Source organism: Terrapene carolina, unplaced genomic scaffold, assembly GCF_002925995.2.
Source record: "Terrapene carolina triunguis isolate 2854851 unplaced genomic scaffold, T_m_triunguis-2.0 Scaffold130, whole genome shotgun sequence".
NCBI classification, from domain to species: domain Eukaryota; kingdom Metazoa; phylum Chordata; order Testudines; family Emydidae; genus Terrapene; species Terrapene triunguis.
The window spans coordinates 826,223-838,476 of NW_020664481.1; the positions used below are offsets into that span (position 1 = coordinate 826,223).

A 12,254-nucleotide genomic window follows, 5' to 3' on the forward strand; every position below is an offset into this window, starting at 1 on the left:
ACGGGGCGGCGAGGGACCCGCCCCGGCACGTGGCTTCGGGCCGGCTGGGGGGGGGGGCCCAGCGCAACCTGCCCCAGGTCTCCCTCTGGCTGCAGAAGGGGCCGGTGGGGGGCTGGGCCGCCACTAGCACTAGGACCCTTGAGAGCTTCAGTGGGGCTCTGCTTTCCCTACTAGGAGTGTGCAAATGTCACCCCTCTCCCCACAACAGCTGTACAGAGCCAGGTGCTTGAGCCTGACTGGCCCGCTTAAAAATAGCCACAACCCCGTGCTCTCGGTGAATGCCACAGAGATGGCTGCTGCCGCCTGCCACCCACCCACCCGATTCCACCACGTCCATGGCGCCAACATCTGCATCGACCCCTCGCACACTCAGGCCACCAGGGTGGAGAGCTTTGCCAACGGGCTATGTTTCAGCCAGGAGCCCCTGGAGCCTGGACAGATCTTCCTAGTGGAGATTGAGGAGAAGGAGCTGGGCTGGTGTGGCCACTTGCGGGTGGGGCTAACAGCACACGACCCAAGAAGCCTGGATGTAGTGCCGGAGTATTCGCTCCCAGATCTGGTCAATATGGGGGACACCTGGGTTTTTGCCATCACCAGGCATCACAACCATGTTACTCCAGATGGCTCAGAGGCTCGGCTCCAAGGCTTCCTCTCAGACCCCTACCTGCTCATAGAACAAGTCAGGATTCCCAGAGACAAGCTGGTGGGACGGAGCAGGCCCAGCCAGTACAGCCACATGCTGGATGACTTGTACAAGACAAATGTGCTGCCCCCGACAGCCCGGAGGAGCAGGATTGGGGTGCTGTATGCCATCCGGTCTGACGGGATGGCAGACATGCACATCATCATCAATGGAGAGGACATGGGACCGAGTGCCAGGAGCCTCCCTGTCTCCCGCCCACTCTATGCAGTGATCGATGTCTTTGCTTCAACCAAGAGCGTCCGTGTCATCCAAGTGGAATATGGCTGTAGGTATCTGTGTTTCCTCCCCTCCCTGTAGAACCATCCGGGACAGGCCCCCTCTGGCTGGATAAGAGCTCAGGGAGATCAGAGTAGGGTGGGGCTCAAAAAAACTACTTAAATCCAGTAAGATTAAATGTCACAGTCTCCAAGGGGCACAAGCTCAGATACCATGGTGCTGAGCACAAGACTGACAGATTAGACGGGAGAAAGCACTCATTTCCTGCTGGATACAGCTTCAGCCCTGAAAATCAGAACCTAGCTCAGGTTCCCCAACACTCATTTCTCTGACCTTCCAGCCTCTTTTCTCTATACTCCTGAGCTCTCACATCTGTGTCCTGATCTCCATGGCTATAATTTCTGCCTCCCTGCCCTGCCCTGCCCTGCCCACCTATCGTCTCTGAGCTCCTGACTGTTCTCATTTTTGTGACATTTCCAAGTTGGGATCAGCTTGGAGAGGCAGTTCTGGGCTGAGGTTTGGGTGCAGGGAGCAGAAACAGTGTGTTGCCATTTATGTCCTGCAGAACATCCAGGGACTCCTGTGTTACGGCCTCTGGTGAAGATGTTCATAGATAGGGATAGTGGGTATGGGGCCATCCAGCCCACTCCAGTAGTGGTAAAGTCATTTCCATCGCAAAGCTGTTCAGTGGACGAGGTGTGAAATCAGTTTGGTGTCTCAGTCAAACTCCTGATGGGACAGGTGGCCATGTCACAAAATCCACCATCGCTAATTAGCCACCTCGTTGGCTACCTTAGAGAGGCCAAGTACTAAGTGAGACAAGGAGGCTGTGGAAGAACTCCTGATATGTTAATGGCTAGTAACATAAGAATTGCTATGCTGGCTAACGTCCCACATTTGTTGTAATGGATCAGTCCTTATTGGCTGATACCTGGATTCTAGATGTGAGGCCACATGTACAGGACTACAATAAAACCAAAGAACAACTGTAACTATGGAACAGGCAGAAGAGTGACTTATCGATAGGGAAGCCTTCCCTTGTTTCACTGGCTTAAAGTTCAGATTATTTTGGTACCAAGGCTAAAATCCAGTGGTTTCTCTGCTAGTTGTTTTGAGTTAGTTCTGTGAATGTCCAAACACAGGGAGATAAGATACGCTCTGCTCTGCAGGCTTGTCAGTCCTAGGAGGATATTTTGAACCTGACTCATGTATTTGCATGTGCAATTATCAATCATTAAACCGACTTTGATCTAACAGGACCCCGATGCTCTAATGAGCGACTTTGGTAGCAAGCAGCCTCTCATGTTATTCCTGGACTGAACCACACCTTTTGTGGAGGGCCTGTGTCCAGCTCAGAATGTGAATCAATATCTTTTTCCCCGTCGGCCCTCGAGGCTGGAAGCTGTTGGGGGCAGTTGCAGTACCAGGCAAGTTGCCTCAGAATGTTCACTAGGGCTTCGTAAGATGGCTGGAAGTGATGCAGGAGGCAGACTCTGGCTCTTCTCTCACTTCAGGCTTCAGTGATTTCTATTTCTGCAAAGCTTTCTTAGCATATAAAGAGAAGTTTTACTGTTTATTGGCCAGGAGACAGTTTGCAGAGGAAACACAGAACAAACAAGCTGCGGCCACTGGTGATGCTTGTGGGTCACAAGGGAGATTCAGGGCAAGTGGACATGGGGAGGAAGATATTGCTGCAGATAGTGACAGGGACACTTCTTACCTAGTCCCCTGGTCATAACAACCCCAGAGCCCAGTGCCTCCAAGTTAAGGTAAACAAACTATTTGAAAATACTCCCAAGGTCAGACACATCCTCTAAACAGTGGTAACATGTTTGGGCTCAGTACTGCTCTACTTATATCTCTGCCTCAGATTGCGCCTCAAATTCCTAGAAGTCACCAGCACTTAAGGCAGCCATTTTACACAGAGACATTGAGCAAGAGTTCAGATTAATCACAGCTGACGGGTTCTTAACCACAGGGCTGACACAAAGGCCAGATTATTCCAGCCTTTGAACTCTCCATCTCTCCTCCCAGAGAGGTAGTCAGGGGTGGGGCACTGTAGCAGGATAACATGAGGTGAGCAGGCCCTGCTGCTGCCTGGGCTGTACTGTGGATAGCGAATTCACGCTCCAGGATTCTCTGGAGACTTTTACCAGCACCAAATAACTCAAAGAATTAAGAAAGAAAAGGTCTAGAAGCACGCTGTAGATTTTATTTTTTCTGTTGAGTGTCGAGAGCCTTACAGGAAATCCGATGGGACTATGTGGGGGGTGGGATCAGAGCCTGCGGCCCAGCAGGAGCACTGCTGCGAGGGAACAGAGACCTCACTGACTAAACCAGCTCTAACCAGTTAATCGTAACACTGTTGTGAAAACAGTCTCTCTGGGAAACCCCAGCCAGACCTCAGAGGGATCTAACATTCAATCCTGCTGTGTCTGCTAACTCAGGGACAGGAAGAGAGAGAGAGGAGGGCTGGGGATCAGAAGTTCACGCAGCGTTTAGATGAATTAATAGGGCCTTTTCAAAATCCATCATGAAAATGCACCAGCACAGGCACATAAACTGCTCTCCTAGCCTTTACGGGGAGGATAGAAAAGTAAGTACTTCCATCCTTCACTCTCATGTTGTGTTTCTCAGCAGTAGCTCTCCCCAGGAAAGCAGGAGAGCTGTGCCCCAGCGTAATCAGCAGCCAGATCTTTGTGAGGCTGAATTAATGGTGTCCTTGAAGCATATTAATCTGCTGCTGTCCCAGAACAAACTGCCTTCCAGGAGCCACTGGCCCAGTGGCTCTTCTCTTCTGTGACAGAGCCACCTGCCTCCTAAGGTCGCCTCAGAGCAGCAAGCTCAGCTTTTCCCTTTCCTTCCTCTTCCAGTCCCTTCCTTGCAGACCCTCTGTCGACTGGTCATCCAGAAGCACATTGTCCACCGATTGGCCATCGATGGGCTGGACCTGCCTCCGCTCCTGAAGAACTTCTGCAAATATGAATGAGATGGCAAGATCTCCCTCAGCAGGCAGGCCCTTCAAACATGCAGCCCCTGTGAGTGACCAAGAATGGCCTTCCAGAAGGGGATCCATGCTTCCAGAACTGCTCTTCCATCTTCACCCAAGGAGCCCCAGGAGCAGAGGTGGTCCCCCCACTTCACAGCAGCTGACTGGAACCTCAGCAGTTACACCCATCCTGACATACATTGTGCCGTGGAAGTGTGCAGTGCCATAAAATGGCACAGAGACCACTGGAATGGCAGAGCCTTACAGCACAGACAGTCAATAGCAGAAGGGAAGGAATAGCAGCAATGGGGGGATTCCCTGCACACAAAGGGACACGGAGGGATTGGTGCATGTGCCAGATTGTTGTAGAAATGAGAGGATAATAAAGTGCTTCAAAACAGAAGCAAATTGTTGGGGGTATTGACTGGTGTGGCCTAGTCTCAGACTCCTCCACATAGCAATGGAGAGAGGGTAGCACAGAATATCCCTCTGAGGTTGTGTCAATTGCTGTCAGCTACTTCAGAGTCACATAATTCAGTGACGATAAACTTGCCCTAACCAAAGGGGTTGGGGGATGTTCATTTCCCATCGGCATCCTGCACAAGAAGGTTCCGAAGGGACAATCCAGGTAAATGTGGAGCCCTGGCTGCTTCTTCCAGGCACAGAGGGACCCAAGAGCTCTTAGAAACGGAATAGATGAAGCAGAGGGATAGTTCCCTGCTTTGTAGGATCTCAGTGGGGGATGACAGAGTTAGAATTGTGGCATAAGCAGGCAGGGAGGTCAGTGGCTTGCTGGTTCCAGTGTGAGGTAAGGTCAGGGCCTGTGATGCTGGTTCTAGAATGGGGAGAGGTCAGTGCTGGTACATTATGGGAAGAAGAGGCACCAGCCTGATTCCTACACTGGCAATGTCTTATTTTGTGAAGGAAAAAGCTTCTTCAGGTTTTTTAACTTCCATCCAAGGTAACTGCTTTTCCTTCCAATAGGGAAGCATTTTGTACAGAAACCAGAAAGTGATTGGAAGGTGACTCAAATATCTGTTTGCTGCATGGCAAATTTACCCATCAAATAGGAGATTTAGGATTAAGGGCTTGTTATATCACAATCCACACTTCATACGGAGGCCCAAATAAAATGCCATCCCGAGGTGGCACGTAAACAGGACATGACTATATCATAATTATCTCAACAATCCCTGCTCTGTACAAGGCCTTTCCATGGTCCAGGAACAGTTATAATAGTACAGTCCTATCTGCCCTGCATATTAACTGTGTTGGAGCTCCCCATAACTGAGCTCTAATCCTCCATCCCAATCTGGATGGGAGGTGATTCCACCCCCCTTCCCCACCCCCAACCTAGCTGTAGTTTAGCTGGTCCATTTTTACAGATAATACACTCTTGATGGGTCAGCATCACTCTGTCCCATAGTAGGGCAGCAACGTCCAAGTCTGCAGGACCTTCCTCATTAAATTCCGCAGGAAAGCCTGCCTCATACCCCTTAGAATTAAGAGCATGCTCTCCATGTTCAAAGCACTGGTCAAACGTGAACTGACTCTCACCACACTACAGAGAGGGGGCTGAGAAGAGAGGCTAAAGGCCTCAAGCCGGACTCCTTTCTTTCAGCTGGAAACAAAGAGAGCCAGCATCATGTGAGGATCAGTTCTTTGCAGAATATGTCTGTCAATCCCACCAATGGCAGGGCAGGTGTTTGCACACACAAAGCAAGCCTCTCTTTGAAAATCGGGCCCTAGCTCACTAAGAAAAAGTACAGAAGAGCTGGGATTGGAATGCAGCTGCCAGTGCAATGTGCTATCACTAACCCATGCGGCTTCCAGCTCACAGGGTGGAGTGGGATGCAGGAGGAGAGTTCTCCTGACCCCTGCAACTGGAATGAAAATTACAGCCTAGTTCTCATTCCACTGGTGTAATTTCTCTTAGGAAAGATGTTTACTCAAAAATAGTGGTGACTTATTTCCAGTGTTGCACATGGAAAGGTGGATGAAATGGACAGCCATGTGGTATGAATGCAGCGGAAACCCTGGTACAAACTATGTATATTGTAAATCATTTCTGCCACAAACTGACTTCTTGCTCTTCAGGCACCTATCTAGGAACATGCAGGACAACATTTTCAAACCTAGGCCTCAGATCTGCAATGCCCAGTGCTGGGGCACACCACAGAAGGTTAATGTGCTCAATTAGAGCACAGCAAGACCCCTCTAAATTTAAATTATGGAGATATCCTATCTCCTAGAACTGGAAGGGACCTTGAAAGGTCATCAAGTCCAGCCCCCTGCCTTTACTAGCAGGACCAAGTACTGATTTTTGCCCCAGATCCCTAAGTGGCCCCCTCCAGGATTGAACTCATAACCCTGGGTTTAGCAGGCCAATGCTCAAACCACTGAGCTATCCCTCCTCCCTGAAAGCATGGCCCCTTGATTTCAGTGGTTGAAAGGCTGTTTATGCAGAGACCTGCCTTAGCCCTGGAGCCTACCTGTTGAGGATTGGCAGAAGCACAATCTGCTATTAATAATCAGTCTGCTCCTACATTTTCTCTTTTCCTTCCCCCTCACAGATGCCAGCAGACAGCTCCAAGTGGCAAAGAGCAATCTACTAAGTGTTTATCAGTCTGGGGAGACATCTCTTCCTGCTGGGGTTTTGGTTCCAGGAGTGCGCAGAAGGAACACACAGGAAATTGCAGCTCCTTCACATGTAGAAGCAACCCTTGTGTATCAGGAGAAGACACTAAAGCAGCCTTGTAGTGGTGCCCAGCAGAGTCCAAGGTTCCCTCTCAGTAGCAGATCAGGGTACAGGGACATAAGGTTGGAGCCTTATAGTGGACACTATTGTGGAAGGTATTCTAGAAAGTTTCCCCAGCATAAACAGGATGAGATCTCTATATGGGATTATCCATCTGAATGGGTCAGAGACAAGCAGCCACATGGCCCCTCTGGCATGTATTCAAGTGCCTCTGTGAAAGGATATCCTCCAACCCAGCAAAGGAATGGGCAGCACGTTGGTGAGCTGGGCAGCCGAGGGGGAGACTTCCCACTGGCTACCTGTGGATTTCCTCCCAGAGGTGCTTTTCTTATCCCCATAAAACTCAGTAAGAACAGAGGTCGACAGTCAGTGCAGAACCCTCCTCCAGACATCTGCATCCTCACTCTTGCCATGATGATAGCTGGCATCCCCACAGTGCCTGTGCCAGGGATTAAAGAGGAGGATCTGATCAGAGCTGCACAGAACTTCATGACAGAGAATCCAGAGCAAGGTGTACAGGGGGAGATAACTCCAAAAAGGACAGGGGATGCACAGTTCTGGAAGACAGACAGACAGAGGAAGAGACCAGTAGACAGAGGCTTCCAGCCCCCTTCCATAGCACACTTTGAGAAGTAAAGCCAAGGAGAAATTCACAATTCAAAGCAAAAGGTTTTCAGGAAAAGATTTGATGCTATATTTACATAAAGGAGTTTATATTACAGAACTCTAGCTCAAAAGGAAATCTTTGACCATACAGTAGTTCTGTTCCTGTGAATGGAGTGTTGATTCTGATGTTAACAAAACTGTGACTGAATCATTGAGCCAAAACAAACCACAAACAATTTGACATGACATGAATAAACCAGGCTGAGCTAGGGTGGAACAAATTACTGACCTAAATAGCACCTTCTGTCCTATTCCCTCACCACTCCCTGTTGACTGGTACAGAAAATTATATCTACATCTCCCTGCCCCCAGGGTCTCCTTGCCTGAAGGTGCCAGAGAGGGACCACGCACCAACCCATCCATATATCCCCATGTCGTGCAGCAGCTCTTACTGGCTGGGACTGTGACTGCTCTCTCCTCTGCATGCCCCCCTTGGCCCACTACAGTACATTTAAATCTCTGATTTCTCCACTTCGCTGTTTGTCTTACCGTAACTCTAATTTCAGATTTATGTATCAGAGGGGGAGCCGTGTTAGTCTGGATCTGTAAAAAGCAACAGAGAGTCCTGTGGCACCTTAGAGACTAACAGATGTATTGGTGCCACAGGATTCTTTGTTGCTTTTTACAGATTTATGGTAACACTGTTTTGTTCCCTCCTCCCATGTCAGTGACACAAGCCTGTTGACGACAGAGGGCAGGTTTATGTGGAATTAAGAGCTGCCATAACCAGCCAAACCACTCCAGTGCTCCTAGCAGAGGCTGCAGACAGCAGCTCCCTGGTAGCATGGGTTGCTACTCTCCGGGGTTTGTGGCTCCTTAACAAGCAGGTTCAGTTAAATAATTAGAGGCAATGAAGTGAGAAGAGAAAAACAAAAGACGTGGTTTCAAAACAGAGGTCTGACTTCACATGAGCAAATCCTGCTCTACCAGACTAGTAGGAAGCCCCATGTCACCATGACAGGAAAGGGAAGGGAACCACAGCTGGCTCAGATACACATCCTGGGACTAAACCACATGAACCCAGCTGCCACAACAGATAGCAAAAGGATCCCATGAGTGTCTGAATGCATGAACTATGGTTCAGGCAAGTTAGTCCCAGGTTATTACCCTCCTCCCCCATTCCATTCCCAGCTGGGTTTCCTGTTGGCTGGGCCAGAGACAGAATTCCTACCTAAGTCCACCTCCTTAGGTCTCATAGCAAGAGGAAGTGTTCACCCAATAGACATTTAGGATCTGAAGCCAAAGGGGAAACTACCATGATGCAGATTTAAGACCCACATTTATACAGTTTCTAAGGAGAATAAAGTGGAAGACATACCACTGGAGTAATTACATTTAAACAGACATTTTTATAGTATTTCACACCTCACTTCTCCCAGAGGCCCAGAAAGCAGGAGAGTCACACCTCGAAGAGGCTAAGAGCAGAGGAACGGAGCTCTCAGTTCTGAACTACAGCTTCACCTGAACATAAGGTCCAATCCAGCTATCGGCCAATTCTCGGAGGGTGTTGTATCTCCGATCAAACTCCTCACTGCTGCACTGGGTAAGAAGCCGGCTAATCTCCGCTGTAAGAAAGGACACTGCTAAGGATTTATCCAGGGACTCATTCCAGGAGCTTTTCAGAACCTCCAAGAGGCCATCAGCGCCATTTTGCCCTGCCTGAGAGATATTAGGTTCCTTCTGCCATTGCTCACTCAGCATCTCCGGCTGTAAGATCTTCTTATCAGAGTTCAACACAGCCAGCATGTGCCTGCAGGGCAGCTGGAAAGCTTGACTGAAGTGGCAAGTGCAGCTTTTCAGGCCCCTTTGGTTCACTTTGTGGGTGTCTTCGAGGATCTGTATATTGACTATGTCTTCATTGGTGCCTATTAGCTGCACAGACTTCTGTGCCACTGCAAACTCGTTCAAGCATAGTCTGGCTGCAGGCTCTGTGCAAATGGCTCTCAGTGACTGCCTGATGCAGTCTTCAGTCTCTTGGTTACACTCCACATCTTGGTCACCCTTTGGGTCTTCAGTGATGATCTCCAGTTTAATGTCATGGGATAAAGGATCCAAGGGGCTCTGAGGGTTTGCTAACTGGTTCTGAGGGGCGGGCAAGGGATTCTGAAGAACCAGGGGATTTGGAGGGGAATTCTGACCGGGCCATTTCTGATGAGTTGCTGTGAGATTGAGAGAAACTGGTGAAGAATACTGAGCTGGCTGGTTCTGAAAAGGGAAGATCTGAGGGGCTGCCAGCTGGTTCTGAAGAAGCAGGGGGCTTGGAGGAGCTGGCAGGGGATGCGGAAGAACCACCAGGGGATTTGGAGGGGAATTCTGACCTGGCCATTTCTGATGAGCTGCTGTGAGACTGGGAGAAACTGGTGGAGAACTCTGAGCTGGCTGATTCTGAAGAGCTATTTGGGGGTTGTGAGAGGTTGGTGGCGAGTCCTGAGCTGGCAGGCTCTGAAAAACTGTCTCAGTAGACATGGTACTGCTAAGAGGGTTAACAGAGAACAACACAGCATCAGGGGGCCTCTTTGAAACACACTTCTGGTAGTGTTTCGCTAGAGAAGTGATGCAGATCTCCAGAGACAGTCCAGTGCAGAAGACCTGGCTTAAGCCCCGTGTGATGATCTCCAAGTCTTTAAAATACTGATTGCATTCCATCCAATTCCTCCATCTATGCATAGCCCATATCTTGTCATTGAGAAGCCAGTGAGTATGAAGCTGGGGAAGCAAGTCTGGTTTCACAAAGTCACTCAGGATTGTGTGCATCATTCTCAGGTTGCTTTCAGTGGCTGCACACATAGTGTTCCTCAAGGCATTTAAGATCAGTCTCTCCGAGATGCATTCCAAAGACATCTGATGAATCTTCTGCTGCAGGTGCTTGCATACATGGAAAACAGATAGCTGCACCTCTGCAGATGGGAATGCTTCAGAAAGAGTCTGCAACAATCGAAAGTGTGGATCTACCAGAAAGGTCTTAATTTTCTTCCACTCAGGGTTGAAGGCCTTGAAGGTCCTATACATGTGAGCCAGGCTTTCTGCAGATTCTTTAGCTGGGACAGCAAAATGAATTACCTTAATCATCTCACCCTGCAGCTTCAGGAAAGGTCTGTCCACCATGAACATATACAGAGCTTTGCCCCTGGGATTGTGGGTTCTGTGGATGAATATGACATCAGGAAAATGCACAAATATGTTTCTCATGAGGACAGTCTGGAAGCTGATAGAGTCCAGCTGAGAGTTTTTATCTAATTGGTAAGCTACCAGCGAACCACAATCAAAGCTCAGCAGTTCCTTCACGGTAACTAGGGCCATTGTTAATATGAGGGGTCTATTCCCCCTTTTGTTACAGCATTCACCACCTGATTCTCTTTGCGATTGGGTGATTCCCTATGATCCAGCCACGTTGGGAATGCCAGCGTCCTGGTTACCATCACAACATCCACACTGCCTCAGCCAGATTCATGCTGCACTGTATGGTGATGGGCCTATTGGGAAGGAGGAAGAAGGGTGAGTAGTTAGATAGCGGGCAGGGCAATGAAATGCAACACTTTCCCACACTGGCAGACACAAGACTAGAGATTAACAGAGCGATGCCCAAACGTTGCCCAACGGACTGGGTGCAGTCTGCAGGGGGCAGCACTTCTCTGGCATAAGGACAGATTGCAGCCCGCGGAGCTGTACTATGTGAGGTGCGGCCAAGGGGAGGGAGAGGTTCCAGTACCCACTATTCCAGTCCCACCCTAGTGTGTGTGGAGGGGGTGGGCGGCCCCCCTCCCCGCATGCACTGCTCCAGCCCCGCCCTAGTGTGTGTGGAGGGGTGGGCGGCCCCCCCTCCCGGCATGCACTGCTCCAGCCCCGCCCTAGTGTGGGCGGCCCCCCCTCCCGGCATGCACTGCTCCAGCCCCGCCCTAGTGTGGGTCGGTGGCCTGCCCCCCCTCCCGGCATGCACTGCTCCAGCCCCGCCCTAGTGTGCGTGGAGGGGTGGGCGGCCCCCCTCCCGGCATGCACTGCTCCAGCCCCGCCCTAGTGTGTGTGGAGGGGGTGGGCGGCCCCCCCTCCCGGCATGCACTGCTCCAGCCCCGCCCTAGTGTGTGTGGATGGCCCCACCTCCCGGCATGCACTGCTCCAGCCCGCCAAGCCGGACCCTGCAGGAGGCCTCCGCACGGGGTCAGAAGGTCCCGGCGCGCCCCACTCCCCGGGCCCGCCCCGCGCGAGGAGCCGTCCTGGCCCCTCTCACCTTAACGCGGCGCCTGGCCCGTCATCGCCGCCATCTTCGCTTGGCCCGGGGGACTGACTGATAGCCAACCAAACCACCAATCATAAAGCGGCTGTTCGGGACCCCCAGCCAATCAGAAGAGATCCCGCTCTCTGCTGGCGAATCCACCAATCGGAGTACAGAGAGAACGGACAGACTAACCAATCAGAGTATAGCATGGCTGGGAGCGGGAGTCTGGTCTCCATGGTTACACGTCTTCCAATGGGAGCGGCGAGAAGGTCCCAGCAACTTTTCCCGGAGCCGGCGCAATGGCTCCGGCAGCGCAGGGCGGTCACGTGACGATGGGGGACTGGGTCATGTGACGCCCCCCAGGAGTTTACAGCCGGCAGGCCCAGGCCCGTGTCCGGCCCAGTGGGGGGGGGGGGGGGGGGGGGGGGGGGCTGGCTCTGGCCGCCCTCTGCCCCCAGCAGCGGCGGATTCAGGTTTTGTGGAGGCCAGAGCATTCCATTCTGCCCCTTCACCCCCGGTGGCTCCAAGCCCAGGGCAGCTCTGTCATTCCCTGCCCCAGGGGGCTGCGAGAGCGGCCCTCGTCCTGCGGCCCCAGCAGGGCGCTAGAGCTCCCCCAGTCCTGGGTCTGGGCACTGGGGCTTCCCCCCACCAGCACTGCTGCCGGGGAGCAGGGGCTTTCCCTGCCCACCTAGCACTCCAATTGGGGACT

At 51.4% G+C, this 12,254-nt stretch overlaps 3 protein-coding genes across 3 annotated transcripts; 2 read left to right on the forward strand and 1 right to left on the reverse strand.

Moving 5' to 3' along the window:
* Positions 1–184: 184 nt before the first annotated feature.
* On the forward strand, positions 185–5,395 carry NEURL2 (neuralized E3 ubiquitin protein ligase 2). The gene is made up of 2 exons (XM_024220766.3): positions 185–968; positions 3,793–5,395. The coding sequence occupies exons 1-2, from the start codon at positions 185–187 to the stop codon at positions 3,906–3,908; spliced, it is 900 nt and encodes a 299-aa protein (XP_024076534.1). The 3' UTR covers positions 3,909–5,395.
* SPATA25 (spermatogenesis associated 25) lies at positions 4,744–7,336 on the forward strand. Its single transcript, XM_026652696.1, has 2 exons — positions 4,744–4,869; positions 6,482–7,336. The coding sequence occupies exons 1-2, from the start codon at positions 4,749–4,751 to the stop codon at positions 7,300–7,302; spliced, it is 942 nt and encodes a 313-aa protein (XP_026508481.1). The 5' UTR covers positions 4,744–4,748; the 3' UTR covers positions 7,303–7,336.
* Positions 7,337–7,351: 15 nt separating this feature from the next.
* On the reverse strand, positions 7,352–11,607 carry ZSWIM1 (zinc finger SWIM-type containing 1). The gene is made up of 2 exons (XM_026652694.2): positions 11,558–11,607; positions 7,352–10,805 (listed from the first exon to the last, which is right to left on the reverse strand). The coding sequence occupies exon 2, from the start codon at positions 10,630–10,632 to the stop codon at positions 8,782–8,784; it is 1,851 nt and encodes a 616-aa protein (XP_026508479.1). The 5' UTR covers positions 10,633–10,805; positions 11,558–11,607; the 3' UTR covers positions 7,352–8,781.
* Positions 11,608–12,254: the final 647 nt, after the last annotated feature.